The 22,612-nt window shown below is 40.5% G+C and overlaps 1 protein-coding gene across 1 annotated transcript; it reads right to left on the bottom strand.

Annotated features, from left to right (window-relative positions):
- Positions 1 to 10,680: 10,680 nt before the first annotated feature.
- Positions 10,681 to 11,625, bottom strand: LOC103666265 (olfactory receptor 5B3-like). The gene has a single exon (XM_008694280.1). The coding sequence runs from the start codon at positions 11,623 to 11,625 to the stop codon at positions 10,681 to 10,683; it is 945 nt and encodes a 314-aa protein (XP_008692502.1).
- Between the last annotated feature and the right edge of the window lie 10,987 nt (positions 11,626 to 22,612).

The following is a 22,612-nucleotide window of genomic DNA, read 5'->3' as shown; positions in this document are numbered from 1 at the left end:
CATGAGAACCACAAATGCTCTGTGGCTACAAGAAGGGAGAAATGGGTGATAAACAAAAAAATTTATATTAACAAGTGTACCTACAGTATGTGTTATTTCATTAGAGCAATAACTTGTATTTCAAGATTCTCCAGATAACACATTAGTTTGACATCAAAAGTTAGTGTAAAAGTGATATATGTATATTATGGACTGTTGACTCCGAAATGTGGAGCATCTCCTCAATTCTAAAATTTCATAAATTTGTAAACTGAGATGTAGAAAATTAACTAACTTGATCAGGATGGCTTGTCCAGAATGAATACATCTGGCAGGTCACTTTTCCCAAGCCTAGTAAAAGCAGGTACTTGCCAGGGACTGCTGTAGACACTGGGGGTATACAGACAGTCCCCAACCTACGATGACTTGACTTCATGAGTTTTCAACTTTACAATGCTGCAAAAGTGACACACATGCAGTAGAAACCATACCTCAAATTTTGAATTTGGATCCTTTTCCAGGCTAGCGATAGCGGATACAATCCTCTCTCCCGGTGCCGCGCAGGGCAGTGAGCCACAGCTCCAGGTCAGCCAGGTGATCACGAGGGTCAACGACTGATACATTTACAACCATCCCGACCAGCTCAGCCATCCTGTGTTTCACTTTCAGTAGTGTGTTCAACAAATTCCTGAGATATTCCGTACTTTATTATCAACTTGGCTGTGTGTGAGATGATTGTTGCCCAACCGTACAGAAATGTTAAGTGCTGGAAGCATGCGTAAGGTAGGAGAGGCTCAGCTATGTTGTTTAGTAGGTCAGATGTGATACATGAATTTTCCTCTTATGATATTTTCAATGTACAATGGGTTTCTTGGGACATAACCCCATTGTAAGTACAAGAACATCTGTATATTCATCACATCCTCTCAAGAACATTATGAGTTTGATTTGTTATTATGTTAATTTAAATTATGATGCACAGAGGGGTGCCTGGCTGGCTCAGTCGGTAGAGCCTGCAGCCCTTGCTCTTGGGATTGCGAGTTCTAGCCCCATGCTGGGTGTAGAGATTACTTAAAACCTTTAACAAAAAAAGCTGGGAGAAAAATAAACCATGATGAAAAATTTTTTATATTTCAAATGAGTATTAATTGACAAGCCACGCTTGGGGCCAAGCCAACCTTTGAACCCACACTGAGTGGTTCCTAAGGCGATAGTCTAAACTGTATTTGAATCAAATTGAATTTAACTCTGTACAATCGTTCATTGTCTCCATTGGCCAAAATTCACTGTTTGAGTTTCCAGTGAAGTATCCAAGAGATATACGCATCGTAGATGTGGTGGGATCTGGAGCAGGAGGGACCCGGAGAGCCAGCAGAGGCAATCTGAGGAAGACACAGAATCGGCTGTTGTATGAGGTGCATAGCAGCCCTGCTACCATTTACTAACAGGGAGTCATTAATCCTACCTAACGTACCTGAACCTCCGATCACCATCTGCAGAAAAATAAGACAGTAACAAGACCTAAAGTAGAGCATTGTTATGAGAATTAAATAAGGTAATGCTTAAAAAAACCATAAACTCTGGGGGATTAGCACAGTCTGATGAGCTAAATGCTATTGTTAGGGTGGGATGATCGTCTTTATGTTGCCTTGGGGAAGATAGTTGACGCCCTGTAGGGCTTCAGGTGTGTGTGAGGTATGAAGTCCTGAAGAATCTCTTGAATTTGCCTTTCAAACACACGAGGGCCTTGGAGGTTTTCTGTGATCTCCAGGATTTCTCAGCCTGTTTTCACTTCACCCACGCAATCAGCTGCCCCAACATGTCCATGCAAGCCTTCTTTTGCTTAAAATCTTCCATGAATTCTATACCTTAGCTTGGATGACATCCTCCCCTGGGTAACTCACTCTTTCTCTCCTGACTGCCATCTCGCAGCAGAATCAGAGATCAAGGGTTGACAGTTCCTCGCCCGTGGGCTCTCTTCAGCCTGCACATGTTTTGGTGGCAGGCGCTGTGTTAGAAAATATTTCATTTGAATCTGTCCTTCCTTAGAACAGTACTGTAAATCTGCTCACTTGCACTTGAAGCCTTGGAAGGGTGTCCCTGGTCTGCTGACTACTAACATCTTCCTCCTACGCTTTGGCAACTTCCCTGTACAAGCCTACCCTTGACGACGTTGTTTGCCAACCTTAACACGCATGTCCAGTTGGAGCCTAGTCTATGTTCTATAAGCAATAAGATATGTCAATGTGTGTGTGTACACGGTAGGTAGTATTGTTACTCCTCCTTCACGTTTCTGAAACACGAGGACTTGAGAAGTTACATGACGCTCTAAAATCACTCAGCAAGCCTGGGAAGGAGTCAAGATTCAAGAGGTAAATCCACTTTCTGTGTAATCAAAAGACTCTGCTTTTGGCCATTCACTGTCACCCTGTGTGGATGTGCTGGTGACAATAATCCTGAGATTGTAGGGGAAAGTTGAAAATGCCATTTGGATCTTGTTAATCCATATTAGAGATTTTGTAGTTGAAGATTATCTCACTCTTGCAGCTTTTTGTTTGTTCTGCTGGTTTGTTTATGTCCAATGAGAGGCCCGCTTTTTGTAAACAGGATGAAATCATCTCTTGGTCAATTAGAGAATCATCTGTGGTTATTTTCTTCATATCTTAGGGAAGTAGAAAAATGTTCCATAAGTATCAGTGAACTCCCTTCTGATGGAAATGTTTACAGTTATACCCTAGTCTCACCTCAGTATTTTGGAAAAACTTGGAAAATATCTATTTCTGTCCTCAAAGAACTCAAAGTTGGCAGAGCTGTCCCACCACTTCTGCATGGACTACACTTCTTGTTAAAAATGTTTATGGAATATGGATGCTTACCTGTCTGCTGGGAGAGCAGGAAGAGCCAGTTCTGAGTAGTGGGTCTGAATCAGAATCCCAGCTGCAGAATAATGCATAAATACTACTCTTAGGACACGGTCATGAGGCTCTAAGGTCTCTAAGGCAGGGGAAAATGGAAGAAAGAACATTGACATGGTTCCATTTCTGTATCTACCATGCATTCCTTCTGTGTCCTTATCGGGACCCCTTACCTCCTCCTTACTTGTAAAATAAAGATAAGTTTACCTCTTACATCATTCAGAGACTTGTGTCTGTAAATAAGAAGCAAGGGAGGGTCTGTAAAACATCTCCATAGAAGTTATCATTTTTAAGTCAACGAGTGTAACTTTTATCTTGGGTGTTTCCCCTGAATATGGTTGGGGGCTCATAGCAAATCCTGGGGTAAGGCCTCTGTGCACTAGCAAGTATTAACATTTAAATGAATAAATGATCACAGAGTGGGCTCAGCATGTAGACTGGTGTCTCTCTACAATGGTGGCATGTGGAGTCATATTGGGATTTCAATGGCTAGTGCATGGGGACGTGCAGAGAATTATAGAGACACAGAGCTCTCTGGGAATTTCCCCTGGGAGAACATTTCCAACACCTCATCCCACTTTCCCAGGACGAAGGCAATTAAGCTGCCTGTGGGGGCCATGCACGTTATTTCATTAACATACGTGTTTTTGTATTACTCATTATTTCTTGTGATTTTTGTCAGTTTATAATTAAGTATAATTTCCATACAGTAGTATCCACAATCCCAGTGGACAGTTGTAAGATTTTGTCAATTAATGTCCAATAAGCACTATCACCTAAAAACCTTCATACAGACCTCTTCTGAGAAACCCATTCTCCCACCCACTGCCCCAAACAACCAATACACTGTTTTGTCCAAATAAATTTGCCTTTCCTACAGTGTCCTTAACTGTAATCCTAGAATATGTACTCTTTGAGTCTGTCATCTTTCACTTAGCATCTGAGGCCCATCCATATTGTTTCCTGTGTCAGGGTGGAGTATTTTTCCTGCAGAGTAGTAATTCACTCTACGGTCGTTACCGACTGTTTATCCTGTTCTCAGCTGAAGAACATTTGTATTGATTCCGGTGTTTGGTGATTACAGATAAAGCTGATCTAAACATTTGCCTAAAGACTGTTTCCTGGTTGCCACGATGGCTTATGCTCAGCATGTGGTTGTGTAAGCCCTTACATTACACCACCGCTCTGACCACCAGCAAATGTGTGCAGGAATGGCAATGGGCTGCTGTGTCTGGGCTTTGTGAAATCCGTCATCTGCACTGGATTTACCTTCTCCTCTCCTTCTGCCATTCTAACGTGGCTCCTCACTTTTTCTGGGATAGTCCCCCAATCCTGGCTCTTTCCTGCTCTGATGTCTACATAAAGGAGATTGGGCTCTTTATCTCTGTAGATTTCAGTGTCTGTTTTGCCCTTATAGTTATCTTGAGCTCTTATCTGGTCATCTTCTTTGCATCCTAAGTACGTGCTCAGCACGGGGACAGTTACTCTGCTGATGTCACTTGGCTCACTCATGAGGTTGCACACCTTCTGCATGGTCAGCTGGGCTGAAAGCTTCAAGATGGACTTACATTTCTAACTGTTGATTCAGGTTACTCTCTACCTCTTGTCTACAAGGTCTTTCATCCTCCAGAGAATGGACCAGATTTCTTACATGATATTTGCAGTATGAAAGTACAATTTAATGGTTTCGTGAAGTCTAGACTCTTAGCTCTCCCAACATTTTTTCTGCCATGTTATACGAATCAATGATGTCCAAGGGCTGGCCCAGATTTGAGTATGAATCAAGCATGAAGAGTGACTCCACCTCTTGAGGAAAACAGCTGCGGAGAATTCGTACCCATAGTTAGTCTAACACAATTAGAAATCAGGTTAAACTGCTCTAACCACGAAAAACAAAATTCAGTGGCTTAAATAAGACAGCAATTTATTCTCAAACAGTGGAAGTTAATGAACTTCTGTAAGAACTATCTGTACGGCTGGTGTGTCTTGGTCATTCTGGGGCCAGGTTCAGGCCCCATGGTCTCTCTCTCCCATCTCCTAGAGTGTTGAAAGTCTGTCCTCATCATAACTATTCTATCTGGAGGAGAGGAGAAAGAGTGAGTGAAGGATAAATAATTTCTTTTCAAGAAAATGATATGGTAGCTGTATGCAATACTTCTGAGTACATTCCATTGGGAAGAATTCAGTCTTAAGGCCACAAAAAACAATTGGATAAACCAAGTTCAGAATTTTATCTCTAGCTGAAAGGCAATGTGCTTAGATGAAATCACAATACTCTGGAAAAAAAATTATGTTTTCTGAGGAAATCCAGGTTACTCCTACACAGTTAGTAACAATCTGAGCTTCTGAAACCTGTAACTTTCTCAATATAAGGTCAGAGAGATGAGTAGCCAGTGAAGATAAGTGGTGTCTAAGAGACCAAGTGATGAGAAATGCATCAAGAGGGAATGGATGTGTCAGAGGTGCTGGTAGGTTAAGCAATATCAAGACTAAGAACTGGCAATAAGCCATAATGATAGGAAGTTGGTGGGTGACTTTGAGTAGTTTGGGTTGGATGGTCAGGCACAAATCTCATTAAATATATACTCTACAGTCTAGTTCATGATTATTCTTTGTTTTACATAGTTTCTAAGTATTTTCCCAACCTGCACGGTAGAGTAAATGTATGTCGTCTTTTCCCAGAGTAGCTAGGGAGAGAGGGCTTTGAGATTTTCAACTTTGAGAAGAGAGATGAACAGAGCTTAACAACATGATGGGAAGCCAAGGTTTTAGGAGATGGCTGATAAGAGCTGTTTTGGCAGCAGGTGATGCTTCATGAACCTGAGGGTCAGTTACACAGAACACCTACTTTGTAGCAATCCACCATTCTGGGCTTCACTTCTGCTCCATTTTGTCGGAGTACAAGATCATGGTGTAACTGGTTCTTTGGCAGAATGAAGGAGAGGGAGTGTTTTCTGTCACCCTGGGGAAAAGCAGCGTAGAGTCAGGAAAAGAAGAGGCACAGGAGGTGGTGTGGTGCTTGAAGTCATGGACAGGTGAGACAAAAGCAGGGATTTGGAACAGGAACAGAGAGACAAAAAGAAAACTTATACACACATGATCCCTACTCAAAGCCACCTCAAAATCGTTTAGGAAGGTACTCAGCCTCCTGTAGCAGTTGCTATTTAATTTACCAGTTAAAGGAAAGAAGGCTGGAGGATTTGGGTTCATATGAGTTACAACTGAGAGTGAGATGGGCTCTTTGAAGAAAGAGCTGAATATCAGGTTGGGACAGGAATGGCACAAGACGAACCTGGAGCATCTTGCAGTCCAGGAAGTAAGGAGGAGCCCAGAAAACAAGAGGCTTGGGTGTATCAAAGGGAAACAAGAGTAAAACGGAAAGTGCTTCCAATGGCCAAAGATGCAACAATTTGAACAATAAAGTAAATAACATAGGACTACATTGTATCCCAAAGCATAAAGCACATATATGTAAGTCCATGCTGATAAGTAGAAAGAAACTAAGTAAGTAAATAAACAAATCTTTCTTATAAAAAAATTCTAAATAATATGTTTAGCCTCCCCTAGGAGGTGGAGTGTAGTCCCTTCCAACTGAGTGTGGCCTGAACTTAGTGTGATGTTTCTAAAGTGTACAGCACGCAGGGGAAAATGGTAGCATTACACTGAAGCACCTGGCAAACATACCTGTTTTAGGTGATAAAGGTGAAGATCCCGTCACAAGTCATGTTGGTAATATGTGTCCCCAGATCAGACATGATGAGAATGGCTCTTGTTATTTTTCTGAAAAGCTATTAAGGTGGTGAAAATCCGGGAAGGACTGAGACACTGTCACAGATCAGAGGAGACTAAGGAGACAGGACAATACATTCAGGGCTGGATACTAGATCAGACCCTGTAAGATGAAATGACATTAGTTGAAAAATAATAATCTGCATGAATTCTTGAAGTTTAGAGAATAGTAATGTATCAATCCTGGTTTCTTAGTTTTGACTAGTGTATTATGATAAAGTAAGATGTTAACACTAGGGGAAGCTGAGTGAGAGGTATGTGGGACTTGTCTATAATATCTCAGCAAATATTCTGATAATCTAAAATCATTTTCAAATTTAAAGATATATTTAAAGTAATTATTAAAAAATGGCTCCAGAAGAGAAATCATTTTCATAGACTTCAGAGCAGATATTTGTGTTTGTATCACACAGACCCCACCAATGTCAGCATGACCCTCTTAGGACATTCAAGAACAGGTTTGCAAATCTTGAGAAGTTGAATGCTTTTGAAATCATAGACATGGGAGCACCTGGGTGGCTCAGTGTGTTAAGTGCCAGACTCTTGGTTTTGGCTCTGGTCAAAATATCAGGAGGGTGAAATTGAGCCTGGCATAGGGCTCTGTGCTCAGCGAAGAGTCTGCTTGGGATTCTCTCTCTCTGTCCTTCTGCCCCTCCCCCTGAGCTCTCTCAATAAATAAATAAATAAATAAATAAATAAATAAATAAAATCTTTAAAATAATAAAAAAACAGAATAAATAAATTAAAACCATGGATATAGGAAAAAGAAGATGGGTAAAAATTCCTTTGGATAACTTTATCATAAAATTGAGCTCACCTGGAAGTCAGATAAAATACACAATGGTTGTATATTATATTAGCATATTGAGGTAGGTTATGTTTATTGTTGTAAAGTGTTGTCATACCTACATTTTGTATGGATGTTTAGAGTCACTGGAGTTGATTGAATAACCATTATTTATGAAGGACTTTTGCAAATTGAATCATTTAGGAAACTTTTTGCAGTCTCAAATCTTTTTTGATTATTTATTATGATATGTTAGTCACCATACAGTACATCATTAGCTTTTGATGAAGTGTCTTGTGTTTTTACAATTTACTAAATAAAATGTATTTCATGTGTTATTTTTCATTTAATGAGAAATTCCTAACAGAAAAGAATTAAGATGGTTTGATATGATTCATGTGATAGCATGACTTCCGAAAGTTATTTGTACGAAAGCAGGAAATGAAAATAGCGAGTGAGAGAATATAGAAAGTAAAGAGCCACATCTCCTAAAATGCTCTCAAATTCTTTTTTAAAGGATTGCCTAATGGGTAATCAACTATAATTATCAGTAGTTCAAATATATTGACTTCTGGATTCAAAGTTTAATTTATCTATTCATTAATTTAACAACTGTTTATTGAGAGATTAGTATGAACCATGGTGTAACTTCTGTTCGGGGATAAAGTTGTTAATAAAGAAGACAAAGTCACTCTTCTTGTGTTGTGTATGTGTTAGGTAGACAGGTAAATGAATAACAAGCTAACGAACAAGTAAACAGAAATACTTGAGTACTGATCAGGACTACGAAGAATAAAGCAAGTTGGGAACAGTGTCCATGGGGGGCGGGGAGACTGTGATATGGTAACACTTCAGCGAAGACCTGAGGGACGTGAGGGAGCTTTCTGGGCGCTGGCAACAGCAAGTACAAAGACCCTGAGGCAGGAGGGAGCTTGGATCGTCCAGGAACAGCAGGGCGCTCAGTGTGAGTGAAGTGCAAGGAGCAAGCAGGAGAGCAGCTGGACGTGGTGTAGCTCATCGGAAACCAGTGTCTCTGAATGAGGAGCACTAGCCGTCTCACAGTGTTCCCAGAGAGAAAAATAGCTCACGTGATCATTACTCCATGCCCTTATTTTTTCACAAATTATAAGAAAGGACAATTATAAACAGAAAACTTAGAAAATTCCTTTATTATATACGGATCAACTTTCTTTCTTCTGGCCTTCTTTCTTTGAAAATTGCTCCGTGATAAATCTGTTTCTAACAAATACCGAAGACAGAATATTAATCCCTTTAAAATAGAAGATCGGTAGGAGAAGAAAGGGATAAAGAAAGGGGGGGTAATCAGAAGAGGGAACGAAGCATGAGAGACTATGGACTCTGAGAAACAAACTGAGGGCTTCAGAGGGGAGGGGGGTGGGGGAATGGGATAGGCTGGTGATGGGTGGTGGGGAGGACACGTATTGCATGGTGCACTGGGTGTTACACGCAAATAATGAATCATGGAACATTACATCAAAAACCAGGGATGTACTGTATGGTGACTAACATAATATAATAAAATTTTTTTAAAAAAATAAATAAAATAGTGTATGTTGTAGCTCTGAATAAAATGTGCCACAAAAGGCATATATCTTTATTTAAAAACTTATGTCATGTATTTGGGCATCTGGGTGGCTCAGTTGGTTAAGTGTCCAACTCTTAATTTCTGTTCAGGTCATGATCTCAAGGTTGTGACATCAAGCCCTCATTAGGCTGTGAGCAAGCAGACTCCATGCCCAGCTCACCGCCTAATGCAGGGCTTGATCTCACAACCCCTGAGATCATGACCTGAGCAGAAATTAAGATTCGGACACTTAACCAAGTGAGCCACCCAAGATTCCTGAATCTGGGAAACAAACTGAGGGTTTTAGAAGGGAGGGGGGTAGGGGGATGGGTTAACCCGGTGATGGGTATTAAAGAGGGCATGTATTGCATGGAGCACGGGGTGTTATATGCAAACAATGAATCATGGAACACTACATCAAAAACTAAGGTTGTACTGTATGGTTACTAACGTATCACAAAAAAGAAAAAAGATTCTCTCTCTCCCTCTCTCTCTCTCCTCTGTCCCTCCCCCTGCTCTCTCTCTCTCTCAAAAAAATCATTATGTCATGTTTTACTTCATTTGGGACTTTTTTCCTCCATCTTAAATCATTTTTTTCTTATTCAAGTATAATTAACATACAGTGTTGTATTAGTTTCAAGTGTACAATATATTGATTCAACAATTTTATACATTTCTCAGTGCTTATCAAGATACTGTACTCTTAATCCCCATTTTGGACTCTTGTAAATTTTTCAACTATGGAAATAAATAATGTCGGACATAAATTTATATTCTAATATTTAAATGTTATTTTAACTTTTTTATTAAGAATTAGTCACACTACATTCAACTCCTTTAACTAATTTCCCCCTCCTGTGTGTGTGCACATATAGGATTCTTACACATGCTTCCATTCGTGGATTTGTGTGTGCCATGGTTTACATGGAGGCTTGCATTGCCACATGGTAGAAAAAATAATGGATATATAATTAATAAAGATTACTACAAGCAGGGCCCCCAAATTCTTAAGATTCCTCTTGGCCATCCCTCTTCGGATGTCACATATTTGGACATACATTTTCTCTTCTAGATGATAAATTTATTTCATTTTATTTTTTAAGATTTTATTTATTTATTTGACAGAGAGAGACAGCCAGCGAGAGAGGGAACACAAGCAGGGGGAGTGGGAGAGGAAGAAGCAGGCGTCCCGCTGAGCAGGTAGCCTGATGTGGGGCTCGATCCCAGGACTCGAGGATCATGCCCTGAGCCGAAGGCAGATGCTTAACGACTGAGCCACCCAGGCACCCCAAGATGATAGATTTTTTTTTAAGATTTTATTTATTTATTTGACAGAGATAGAGACAGCCAGCGAGAGAGGGAACACAAGCAGAGGGAGTGAGAGAGGAAGAAGCAGGCTCATAGCAGAGGAGCCTGATGTGGGGCTCGATCCCATAATGCCGGGATCACGCCCTGAGCCAAAGGCAGACGCTCAACCGCTGTGCCACCCAGGCGCCCCAAGATGATAGATTTTTGAACAAGAAATGGCATCACCTCAGTAATTTAGGTGCAGTGTGAGCATTAAAATGGTTATTGCATGTTAGAGACCTGACAGCAATGACACAGGTCACTGTGGATCCTACACTTTAAGAGGCAAAGCCTAGAGACAATTTTGCCTTCTCAACCACCTTCTTGAATGCAGTTTTAACCTCTTTGTTCCTCAGGCTGTAGACCAGGGGGTTCAGCATGGGGATGACCATAGTGTAGAACATGGATGCGATTTTGTCTGTGTCCATGGAGTGGCTGGAGCTGGGCTGCACATACATGAAGATGACTGTCCCATAGAAGATGGACACTGCAGTGAGGTGGGAGGCACAGGTGGACAAAGCCTTCTGATATCCCTCAGCTGAGTGCATCGTCAGGATGGTGATAAAAATGAACAGGTAGGAAATCAAGATAATGAGGAGAGCAAAAAAGATGTTGAAACTTGCTACAACAACAAGAACCAGCTCACTGACATGTCTATCAGAGCAAGAGAGAACCATGACTGCTGGAACATCACAGAAAAAGTGATGGACCAGACTGGACATGCAGAAAGACAGACTGAACGTGTCCCGAATGTGGATGGAGGCATTCAGGAAACCATAGATGTAGGAGCCTATGGCCAGACAGGCACATACAGTTGTTGTCATGGTCGTGGTGTAGTGGAGGGGTTTGCACACTGCTGCAAAACGGTCATAAGCCATTGAGGCCAAGAGGAAATTTTCCACGGTGGCCAAGGCTACAAAAAAGAACATCTGAGCAGCACATGCATTGTAGGAGATGACCTTGTCTCCCACAAGGAGCCCAGCCATCACTTTGGGAGTGACAGCCGTAGAGTAACAAAAGTCCACCAGAGACAGATTACTGAGGAAAAAGTACATGGGCGTGTGGAGACGGGAGTCCAAGAGAATCAAGACAATCATTCCCATGTTTCCAACCAGAGTGATGAGGTAAATGAGAGTGAACATGATAAAGAGGGGGATCTGCAGCTCTGGGGCATCGGTTAGTCCCAGCAGGATGAACTCAGTCACTTCCGTGTTGTTTCCCATGGGTGTTGTTGGGGAATCACAGGAAGCCCTGTAGGGATAAGAAGTAAAGAAATAGAATAAAAAACAAACAGGTAATCTAAGTGAAATTGAAAGAGATACATAGAAAGATGATAGACACATAGATAGATGTGCATGGTTTCGTTATACCAATAATGCTTACTTCATATTACTCAGATCTCAAGTGTGAGCTTGACACAAAATTTAATGCATGAATTATCTATATAGTTATACATTGCTAAAACTGAAGGATCTTCATGGATCATGTCCCACTTTCTAAATTTTGTAAGTTTGTAAACTGAGATGTGGAAAAAAGAATGTCTTGATCAAGATTGCTTGTCTATACCTTGGCTAACTGAATTTAAAGTAAAAAAAAAAAGTAAAAAAAAAAGATGGCATGTCTGGAATCAAATATATCTGTCATTTCAGTTCCATGGGTCATTAAATGTTTATACTTGTATGTTGCTCTAGACAGAAACTATTTTAGACACTATGCATATATTCATTCTTTTTTTTTAACAACCCTATGAGATTGACTGGTTACTACCCCCATTTAATTTATGAAGCACAGAGATTATGTCATGTATTTATGTTTACAACATTATACTGCCAAAGCCAAGTTTTGTACCCAAGCGTGTTTCTTCAGTCCACTGGTCTTAACTCAGGTAAAATTGAACTTAACTCAATTTGCAATTACTCATTGTCTCCATTGTCCCCAAATCAGCGTTTGGGGCTTTATACTTGGGTAACGGAGGCATACAAGCAGAGTAGATGTAGTGGGGTGACTGGAGCAGTAGGTAGGGGCATATACAACCAGCAGAGGCAATTCAGAGAACAAGGCACAGCGTCGGGTGTAGAGCTTGGGCTCTGGGAAGAGGGGCACATCAGCCCTATCCCTGACTACCGAAGGGTCGTTGGTTCCAACCTCAGTACCTGGACCTGATTTTCTCCATATACAAAATGAAGATTGTCATGAGATCTACCTCAAGGTATTGTTGAGGGAAATAAAGACATCATGCCTTATAAACAATGGGAACAATGGGAAATTCAAATCAAAACCACATTGAGATACCACCTTACGCCAGTTAGAATGGCAAAAATTGACAAGGCAAGAAACAACAAATGTTGGAGAGGATGTGGAGAAAGGGGATCCCTCTTACACTGTTGGTGGGAATGCAAGTTGGTACAGCCACGATACACAAAAGATAATGAATGAGAACCAGAAGGGAGTTTTAGAGACCTGGAGACCTCAGGGGAACGGCCCTGGCAGGAAGACAGCTACACAGTCCTTCTCCTACTACTAACGAAAAAGCAATTAAACTGTCTGCAAAGACCTAGCTTAGTGTGTTGAGTGAACACACAGAATGTATTCACATTTTTGTTGCTATCTGCTTCTTTTTTTCAGTTTGGGTATAATTTATTGCAGCAAATTTTCAATGAATTTTAGTGTATAGTTCTGAGAGTTTGGACAACGGTAGGGGCATGTCGTGAACCACTAACAAACCTCAAATGAGTAAGTCCATTTTAAAATGTCCTGTGTTCTTCAGTTTTAGCTAAACCTCCCCTATCCACTGCAATCCTGGAACTGATTTTGTCTTTATGACTTTTTCTATGGAAGAAATGTTATATAAATGAGGTTATACATGATCTAATCTTGAGTCGGCCTTGTTTCATTCAGCATAATTGCATTCGTGAGATCATCCATTTGTTGCATGTATCCTTAGTTTGTTTCCTTTTATTGTTAAGCTTCGTATTCTACTACGTGGACTGCCAATGTACTTCTAGTTTATATTGATTTTGACAGCTTAATCTGTCTATAGCTGCTTATGATAGACCACTGTGTATGAACATGGTTTGAAAGTAAATACCTTGAAGTGATATTGTTAGCTGATATAGTAAGTTTATGTTTAACCTTATAAGATATTGCCAAAGTTATTTTTTTCAGAGTAAATTGCAATTTTGCATTTCCATTGGTAGTGCATGATAATCTCAATTTCTTCACATCATTGCCAACCTTAAGCTACTGTCTACGCCAGGGTAGAGTAGTCCTGACAGCATGAAGAGCCTGAGAAATCCTATACCACAGAAGTTACATTGCTTGCAGAGCTATAGAGAGGTCCATTAGCCTGGCAATAGCATTTGGCGGAACTGCAGAAGATAAATCACAGATGCCAAAGAGCTGTAATGCTGTTTGGGGAAAGTAAGTCGTGACATATTTAAAGGGATATTTAGAAATCATTCAGCCATGTGGCTTTGAAATCTGACAAGGGCGCCTGGGTGGCGCAGTCATTGGCGCTCTGCCTTCAGCTCAGGCGTGATGTCCCGTTGCCTTCTGGGATCGAGCCCACATCAGGCTTCTCCGCTAGGAGCTGCCTAGCTCTTCCTCTTCCACTCCCCTGGCTTGTGTTCCCTCTCTGGGCTGGCTACCTCTGCAAATAAATAAATAAAATCTTAAAGAAAAGAAAAGAAAAGAAAAGGAAAGAAGAAAGAAAGAAAAGCTCTGACATATTCCCGGGTACGCACCTGTTCTCAACACTATGTAAGCACCCAGGTAAAACAGAGCAGATGCCAGTCCCTCATTCCCAGGCTCTACGTCCCACCCAAGAAGAAAGCAGAAGCCAGGGCTGATTTGTAAGGATTGTCCAAACTTTGAATATATTTCCCAGACCATACATAGACTCCTTCCATCAAAATAACATAGGAAAACTTCTGACGATCATTGGCTGGTTACTGGATACAGTGACTGCCCCCAAGAGACACAGGGCTTATAAATAAAAGCAAGACTAAAAAAGAGACGGAGTTGGACTTCACTGTGCCAAAGGTGATGGAGCAGACTCTAAAATCAGGATTGGGGGATTGCTAGCCGGGTGATGATATAAGGAGGGCACGTGTTGTGATGAGCGCTGTGTGGTATCATAACCTAATATCGCTTGAAACACTACATCAAAAAACTAATGATGTACTATATGTTGATTAACGCTGAACATAATAAAAAAATTAAAATTAAATAAAAATAAAAATAAAAATAAAATAAGATCAGGATAGTTCAATCAATCACACAAAAATGAGTATCAAACAACAACTCCTGGGATGCCTGGGTCAGTAGCGTCTTGCTTTGGCTCAGGTCATGATCCCAGGGTCCTGGATCCAAGTCCTGCATTGGGTCTTCTTGCTCAGTGGCTGAGCCTGCTTCTTCCTCTGCCTGCCCCTCCCTCCAGCTTGTAGTCTCTCTCTCTCTGACAAATAAATAAAATCTAAAACACACAAACAAACTCCTGGTATGGTTAAATTCAAAGTTTCTATACTATATAATCCTGAAGTGTCCACTTTTAGCAAAAAAAAAAAAATTATGAGGCATGAACATAAAAACGAAAATGTGACCCAAACAAAGGGGAAGGCAGTCGATCTAGAAACCCTGGAGGAGTTTACATTTGTTCAAAGAAACTGAAGAAAACACGAGTAAAATATGGTGCCAATGATTCACCTAATAAAGACTACTCAGTAAAAAGATGGAAGTTATGTAAGGAACACGCAGTTATTTTGGAGTCGCACTTTAACTGCATCAGAAATTCAATTTTTTTCTATATCGAAAAACACCTTTAGTAAAATAAAAAAACACATAACAAATTGGGAGAAAATATTTTTACAAATCAATATCTAGATTTTTAGTTTATTTTTGAGAATATAGAAATCTTACAATTCAATTATGAAAAACAAACATCTCGTTAAAAGTGGGAGGATCACAGACAGGAGGGGGTGGGAGGATGGGTAACCAGGTGATGGGTATTTCATAGGGCACGTGTTGGGATGAGCACTGGGTGTTATATGCAACTAATGAATGGTTAGCACTACAATAAAAACTTATGTTGTACTATATGCTGGCTAACTGAACATAAAAAAAATGTGGGGAAAGATTTAAGGAGACATTTTAACAAAGAAAGTGTATGAACGCTAATAATCACATGAAAAGATACAAAATATCATTAATCATAAATATTAAAAACCAGAAAGAGACACCAGTTCACACACACTTGGATGGCTGCATTCAAATAAACAGATAATGACAGGTGTTTGTACAGCTGTGGTGAAATGAGAGTCCTCATACATTGTGGGTAGTATTTGAGTTTGGGGTTACCTGAGAGGCTGGAGCATTGGGACAAACTCTTCTACAGAGCTGGAATAAAATCCTCTGTGGTTTCATTATACAAAGAAAATAAATAACTGCTAGGGGAAGGAAGTCTGTCTCAAGCATCAAGACGATATCACTCACAGGATATATCCATCTTTTGAAGGTAATGGAGTGAGGTGCTAAGGGACTGGGCTGACATTTCTGAATACATTAAGGACATAAAAGCTTTTTAGAGTTCCAATCAAAATTCCTGGGAAGGAGCACCTGAAATTCCAGCGATTATAGTGAGTAGAGAAGCTCGATTATCAGTGTATCTAAGGGACAAATTTGTCCCCTCCATCCACTTCAAGTGTGGGTCCCTTTGATCCAACAACTTATGAACGAAGAAGAAAGCAGCTCATCCCATATGCACGACCAATATATAATATTGAAATAGGGTAAAGATAAGAAGGAAAAAACTCAACTGATTCTTGAAAGTGAAGAGGGGAAGACATAGTCAATTCCAGAATTTTTGAGTTGGCATTACAAAGGCTCCTCAACCATGACGATGGAGGTGAATTCTTCATTAGATCTTAGTTTTTCTTTTTTTTGTGAAGAGCTGCACTTGCCATTCTTTTCTTAAAACCTGATTTAATTTTTGGACGTTGCTTTCTTATCCATTATTCTTTATTTACAACTTCTGAAGTGGTGTTGAAGGGTCTAGTCTCCTTGAGGAACACCATTTGGCAACTTCCATCTATGCAATTCTTAATTTCACAGGTGGTTTAAGACTTTTAATGAAGGCACAGCCTTCCTAGAGAGGCAGTGCCTTAAAAACCTGGACATTTCTTATCAGTTTGTTCTGATATTCTGGTCACCCCATTCTGAATTATTTTCTAGATATAACTCTCCAGATTGTTTTATTTATTCTCCTCCATACTCCCTTTCACCTTTCTCTTGTAACTTAATAATGTATGTGATTTGAAGGGACATAGACACCAGTGTTTATAGGAACATTATCAACAATAGCCAAATTATGGAAAGAGCTCCAAATGTCCATCAACTGATGAATGGATAAAGAAGATGTAGTATATATACACAATGGAATATTACTCAGCCATAAAAAGAATGAAACCTTGCCATTTGCAATGATGTGGATGGAGCTAGAGTGTATTATGTTAAGCAAAATAGGTCAGTCAGATAAAGACAAATCCCATATGATTTCATACATATGTGGAATTTAGGAAACAAAACGTGAATATCATGGAAAAAAGAGAGGGCAACACAAAATAGATTCTTAACTATGGAGAAACACACTGAGGGCTGTTGGAGGGAGCCAGGCAGGGAATGGGTCAAATGGGTGATGGGCATTAAGGAGGGTACTTGTTGTGATGAGCACTGGGTGTTATATGGAAGTGATGAATCACTAAATTCTACTCTAAAATTGATATTACACTGTATGTTAACCACTAGAATTTAAATAAAAACTTGAAACTGCTAAAAATAAATAAATAATGTCTCCTTGAATGACACATTGCTGGTGACACACTAGATTATGGCTTAAAATAACACAATTTTATTGGCTTCTGTGGTATCCAAGATTGGATCCCTGACCAAAGGAGTGGGAAGGACGTTAGTGGAAAAGTAGTGAAATTTGAATAAACTCTGAACTTCAGTTAACAGTAAAGTACCAATGTTGATTCTGCGTCTTAAAAAGTGCAGCAGATAATATAAGATGATAAAACTTCAGATGCAAGTTTTAAGGGAAACTAGGTGAGTGGTTATACAGGAGTTCTTGGTACTGACTTTGAAACTTTTGTGTAAATTCTAAACAATTCCAACATTAAAAGTTTATGAAAAATAATTTTAGTGGGTGGTTCTCTAGACAGCCTGCAAAGGGCTCAACAGACCTTCTCTTTGGTGAAACAACGTAATTGGTGAAAATTATTTTTTTAAAAAACAGCAATTTGAAATCCTTTAAACTTGTCTTAGGACATATAGCAAATGGAGAAATATTTATTCAAGGAGATCCGCCTAATCTTCTACAACAGCACTCTATGGCATTTAAGCCATGACCGCCTCCATCACCTTCCCCAGTTATGTGTGGTCGAGTTATATTCCAGGAAAACATGTCGAAGAAGGCAGGGGAACTTTCTAACTCCAGGTTCCAGTGGGCTACAGTATCCCTCTATGAGGAGCAAGACACTGGCATCTCTCATCCTTCCCAGGTCCATCCTGCAGAAGCACTGCTCCCATTCAGCAAGGCTGTAGGCAGGGGTTGTCATCTCCCATCCCATTTGTAGGGTAATAGCTTTGCCAACATAAAGAAGGCTGAGAATTTGGGACCAGTGGCCTCTGCCTCCATTTATTTATTTTTTTTTTTAAGATTTTATTTATTTATTTAACAGAGATAGAGACAGCCAGCGAGAGAGGGCACAAGCGGGGAGTGGGAGAGGAAGAAGCAGGCTCATAGCGGAGGAGCCTGATGTGGGGCTCGATCCCATAATGCCGGGATCACGCCCTGAGCCAAAGGCAGACGCTTAACCGGCTGTGCCACCCAGGCGCCCCTGCCTCCATTTATTTTATAGGCAGTGATTCCACATTGGGAGGGGCAAGCCAAGAAACCTACGGTCTTCCCACCAGCACTTACTCAACAAAGAGGAGAATCATTCTGGGAGGAGCTGAATGCTGTCCTTTCCCCTGTCCCCAGTACAGTGGCACAGAGTTTCTATCCAGTTAAGCAGTCCGTAAGGACATAGAGCTGCAAATCTTTGCCTGAGGTGGCCGACTTCAGTTAGAGCAAGTGAGAAGTTCGTGCCTGAGAGTATTGGAAAACCACGGAGGATTTGGTGAGGGAGCAATTAGAAGGGGCTGGAAAATTTCATGATACTAGTAGCAAAAAAAATGGTAGAGCGACCAGTAGATTCAAAGAGAGAGCAGGAGCAAGAGAGAGTCAAGAAGAGTCCTTCTAAAATCACACTCATGCCTGAAGCTTGTATACATACCCTAGACTTCATCCACTTAAGAGCCGTGAAAGCAGGAAGGGGGAAACATGAAAGTTTTACCAAATCACACAGTGTTCCATTAGCAAAGGGCCTTGAACCCTAAGCACACGTGAGCACAATCTTCAACCAAACACTGGCTAAAGAATGAGTTACTCTAACCTATGCATGACTCTAAATAAGTAGTCTTAAACATAAAGTCATGCTTCTCCCTGTTGGTCTGGAAGATGTTGTGCATTCCCAGGGCCACACTCGTCTCGGGAGGCATAGGAAGGAAATTTTCTGAGGCACGAGTCCTGGCAAAGGTAGGGCAAAATTATAATGTCCCTGAACTGTGAAAGCAGTATCCAACCTATACAAACATCCAATGGTAAAAATGTGAAAATTGGTGTCTCTTTTGGTTGGGATTTAAGAATAATTTTTGATGTGTAAATGGTTCATTCGGACCCAAGAGCAATCCCCGGGAAGGCAAGCTAAAAGATAATGAAAGAAAAAAATGAGCCGGGACATCAGAGCTTGCATACTACAGGGGAAACATGCTTTTGCAGAATCAGTCCTGCCAAGTTATTAAACATATAATAAAGGACCAGAGAGTGAGAGAAGCAGGATGGAGGAATAGAAAGTCCAAATCCACGTTCCTATACAGAAAGCTTCGACTTAACACTATAAGTAACAAAATGCTCTTATAGGAAGTCCAAAGTCCAGTTCAATGTCTCATTTGTTATAGTCCTAACCCACCGTACTTCACAATGTGATTTTATCTAAAACAGAATTGTTGAATTTAATTACTTAAAATGAGGTCGCATTCGGTGTTAGAGTGGGCCACACCTCTAATAGGACTCATGTCCCTTTAAAGAGAAATGTAGACAGACACAGGCATAAGGGAGAACACCATGTAGAGACGAAGATAGAAGTCAGGAAGATGTAGCAGACCAAGGAATGCCAAAGAATGCCAACGATCGCCCAGATGCTCAGAGACAGATGTGAAACAAATTCTCCCTTTCAGAAATCACAAGCCACCAGCAGAACCAGCCCCATCGGCACATTGACCACAGACTCCTAGGGCGAAATGTAAGACAATAAATCTCTGTCGTTTAAGCCACCTGTTTGGGGTACTTTTTAATGGCAATCTTAGGGAATTAGTACAGGTAATCATATGGGTGAACCTCAGACAGAACGCAGCTCGGTGAAGGAATCCAGAGTCTACACACACTGGGATTCAACTTACAGGGCATTCTTGCAAAGGCAAATTACACGGACAAAAGCAGTTTAGTGGTTGCCAGGGGCTGCAGGTGGGAGAAGGGACTGATTGCAAAAGCCGGGGTTTGGTTTTGGGTGATGGAACTCCTCTGTATCGCTGATTGTGCTAGCGGTTACATGACCTTGTAAATGGGACCAAACTACACATTTATACAATAGAAACTGGGGATGTTATTGTTTGTATTCTACTTTAATTAGAAAGTGGGAAAAAAATAGAAATAACAAGTGATATGAAAACATGTCGCGCACCTTAATCAAATGCAGCTAGGCCCACAGGCTGCTTTAGCTTCGCCCTGAGAAGCTGGATGAGAGCTCCGGATGCCCTCCTGGGGGACAGGCACAGAGATCTCCGTGCCTACATGACTCTCCTGAATTTCATGAGTTAGGCCCTGAAATCCCAACATGACTCAGCATGACATCATTTGTAGAGGACCAGACCATGTATTCATGCGCCTTTGACCATCATGTATTCATCTGACTGTGAATAGTTGCTAGTACACCAGACCTTCCTCCCTGACCCTGAGAATTTGCTTCCAAGCCTGTGGTCATGGGCAGGGAAAACATCTCAACATGAACGTTGTATTGCTTGACTTTAGGGATAACCCCTCGAGGTGTTTTATTGAGCTTCCGTCCTGGCTTATCACAGACCAATTCTGTGAATGATGTAGGAGAGGTCATTTTATTCTTTATCTTCCAAATCAGGAGAGAACAGGTGACTCCTCCAAAAGCCTGGAAGAATCAATGGTGGATTGAGGACATGGATCAGGTTTATGACTCCTGTTGGAGTCTTTCCTCCATCTTTACCTGCTTTAGAGGTCTTGGAATATTTTGACTAGTACCTGCAGAGAATGTCTCTAACAGTATATATGCATTATTCCATGGTGAAAAGTTTGATTTCAGACTCACTATCTCCGTTCCTGTCCCTTCTTTTCCAGCAGTAAGGTAAGCTTCTATAATCCATATGTGTGTGGTGGTATGTATATATGTATGAGACATATATATATATAATATGTATATTTATACGTATACATACATATGTATGTATATGTATATATATGGATATGTGTGTATGGATATGTATGTCGGTCTATGTATACATATATACATATGTATATTTCTTTTATTAAATTCAATTTAGTTAACATATACTGTATTGTTAGTTTCAGGGGTAGAATTTAGTGGTTCATCAGTTGCATATAACACCCAGTGCTCATTACATCAAGTGCCCTCCTTATTGCCCATCACCCAGTTACCCCATACCTCCACCCACCTCCCTCCAACAACCCCTCAGCCTGTTCCCTAGAGTTAATTGTCTCTTATGGTTTGCCTTCCTCTCTGTTTTTATCTTCTTTTTTTTTCCTTCCCTTCCCCTATGTTCATCTGTTTTGTTTCTTAAATTCTACATATGACTAAAATCATATGGCATTTGTCCTTTTCTGACTGATGTATTCCGCAGCGTAATACCCCAGTTCCATACATGTCGCTGCAAATGTATTTTTACTGAGAAGTATAATTCATGCAAATCCGTGGGGCTACTCTATCTACTATGAATTATTTGAGCACAGAAATAGATGATTTGAACATTATTTCTAAAGTAGTGAGCTGAGTTTCGGGATTTAAATATCAAAACTTCCATCAATGGGAGTTTAGTGATATTTATGGAATGTATTCATGCTGCTGTCTTTAGAAGGATGAGCAAACAAAAAAGATAGGTGATGCTCTTATTCGGTAAGTTTTAAATTCCTCTTATCCTGCTCTCTCTCTCCTCTCACTGGAGGTTAAGAAAAACAGAAGAGAGTGAAATAAACATTCTATAAACTACAGAAGTGTTAGATTAACCAGATCTGTACTCCACTGTAATCTTTCCTGCAATGTCCTCCTTATTATTCTTGCTGGCACATCTGCGAAGGCCAATGATAAGGTCACTAAAAGCTCAGGCTTTTGATTTGGTCATGGCTGCGTTTGAATCTTGACTCTTCCTCATCGAGCCGCAGTAGTTGTAGAGCTTTTACTAATTCCTCAGATCCTCAGTTCTCTTAATGTAATGTGGAAGTGATAATTCTACATACCTCACAATATTACCTCTGAATTTAATGAAATGATATGTGTTCACATACACACACACATAAATATATATATGTACAGACATGCATAAAGAAAACATATATGCATGTAGCTCTTGCTGTTTGTAGAACACGCCACTTTCTAAGAGTGGTTCACGATTGTCAGAGGCTGACAAACCTAATGACTTTGGACCCTGGGCTTCTGGAGGGAAGATGTGCAGAAGCGGGAGGACAGTGGGAGAGGATGATTAGCAGAAGAGAGATGTCTTCCTAAAGGCTTCAAACTCAAATTAAAAGATTTAAGACACTGTTCCTCCGCAAGAACATATCACATAAAAAAGTTTTAAATGTGGAGCTCACCACCAAAACAGACTCTGCCGGCCAAAGACAGCCAACAGACGAGGACTTTTCAGCCCTTGATCCTGGATGATAGTAAGGAGAGGAAGAATGAGTTTCAGAAGGACATTCTTTGACTCATGCTACAATATGGATTTTAAGAAAGAATTAATCAAAAGAATGGCTCATTTGAATGGCTACAACAGCTGCTCGAGCTGGCA

The sequence above is a fragment of the Ursus maritimus genome, unplaced genomic scaffold (assembly GCF_017311325.1).
Source record: "Ursus maritimus isolate PB19 unplaced genomic scaffold, ASM1731132v1 scaffold_23, whole genome shotgun sequence".
NCBI classification, from domain to species: Eukaryota; Metazoa; Chordata; class Mammalia; order Carnivora; family Ursidae; genus Ursus; species Ursus maritimus.
This window is presented reverse-complemented; position numbering and strand designations above follow the sequence as displayed.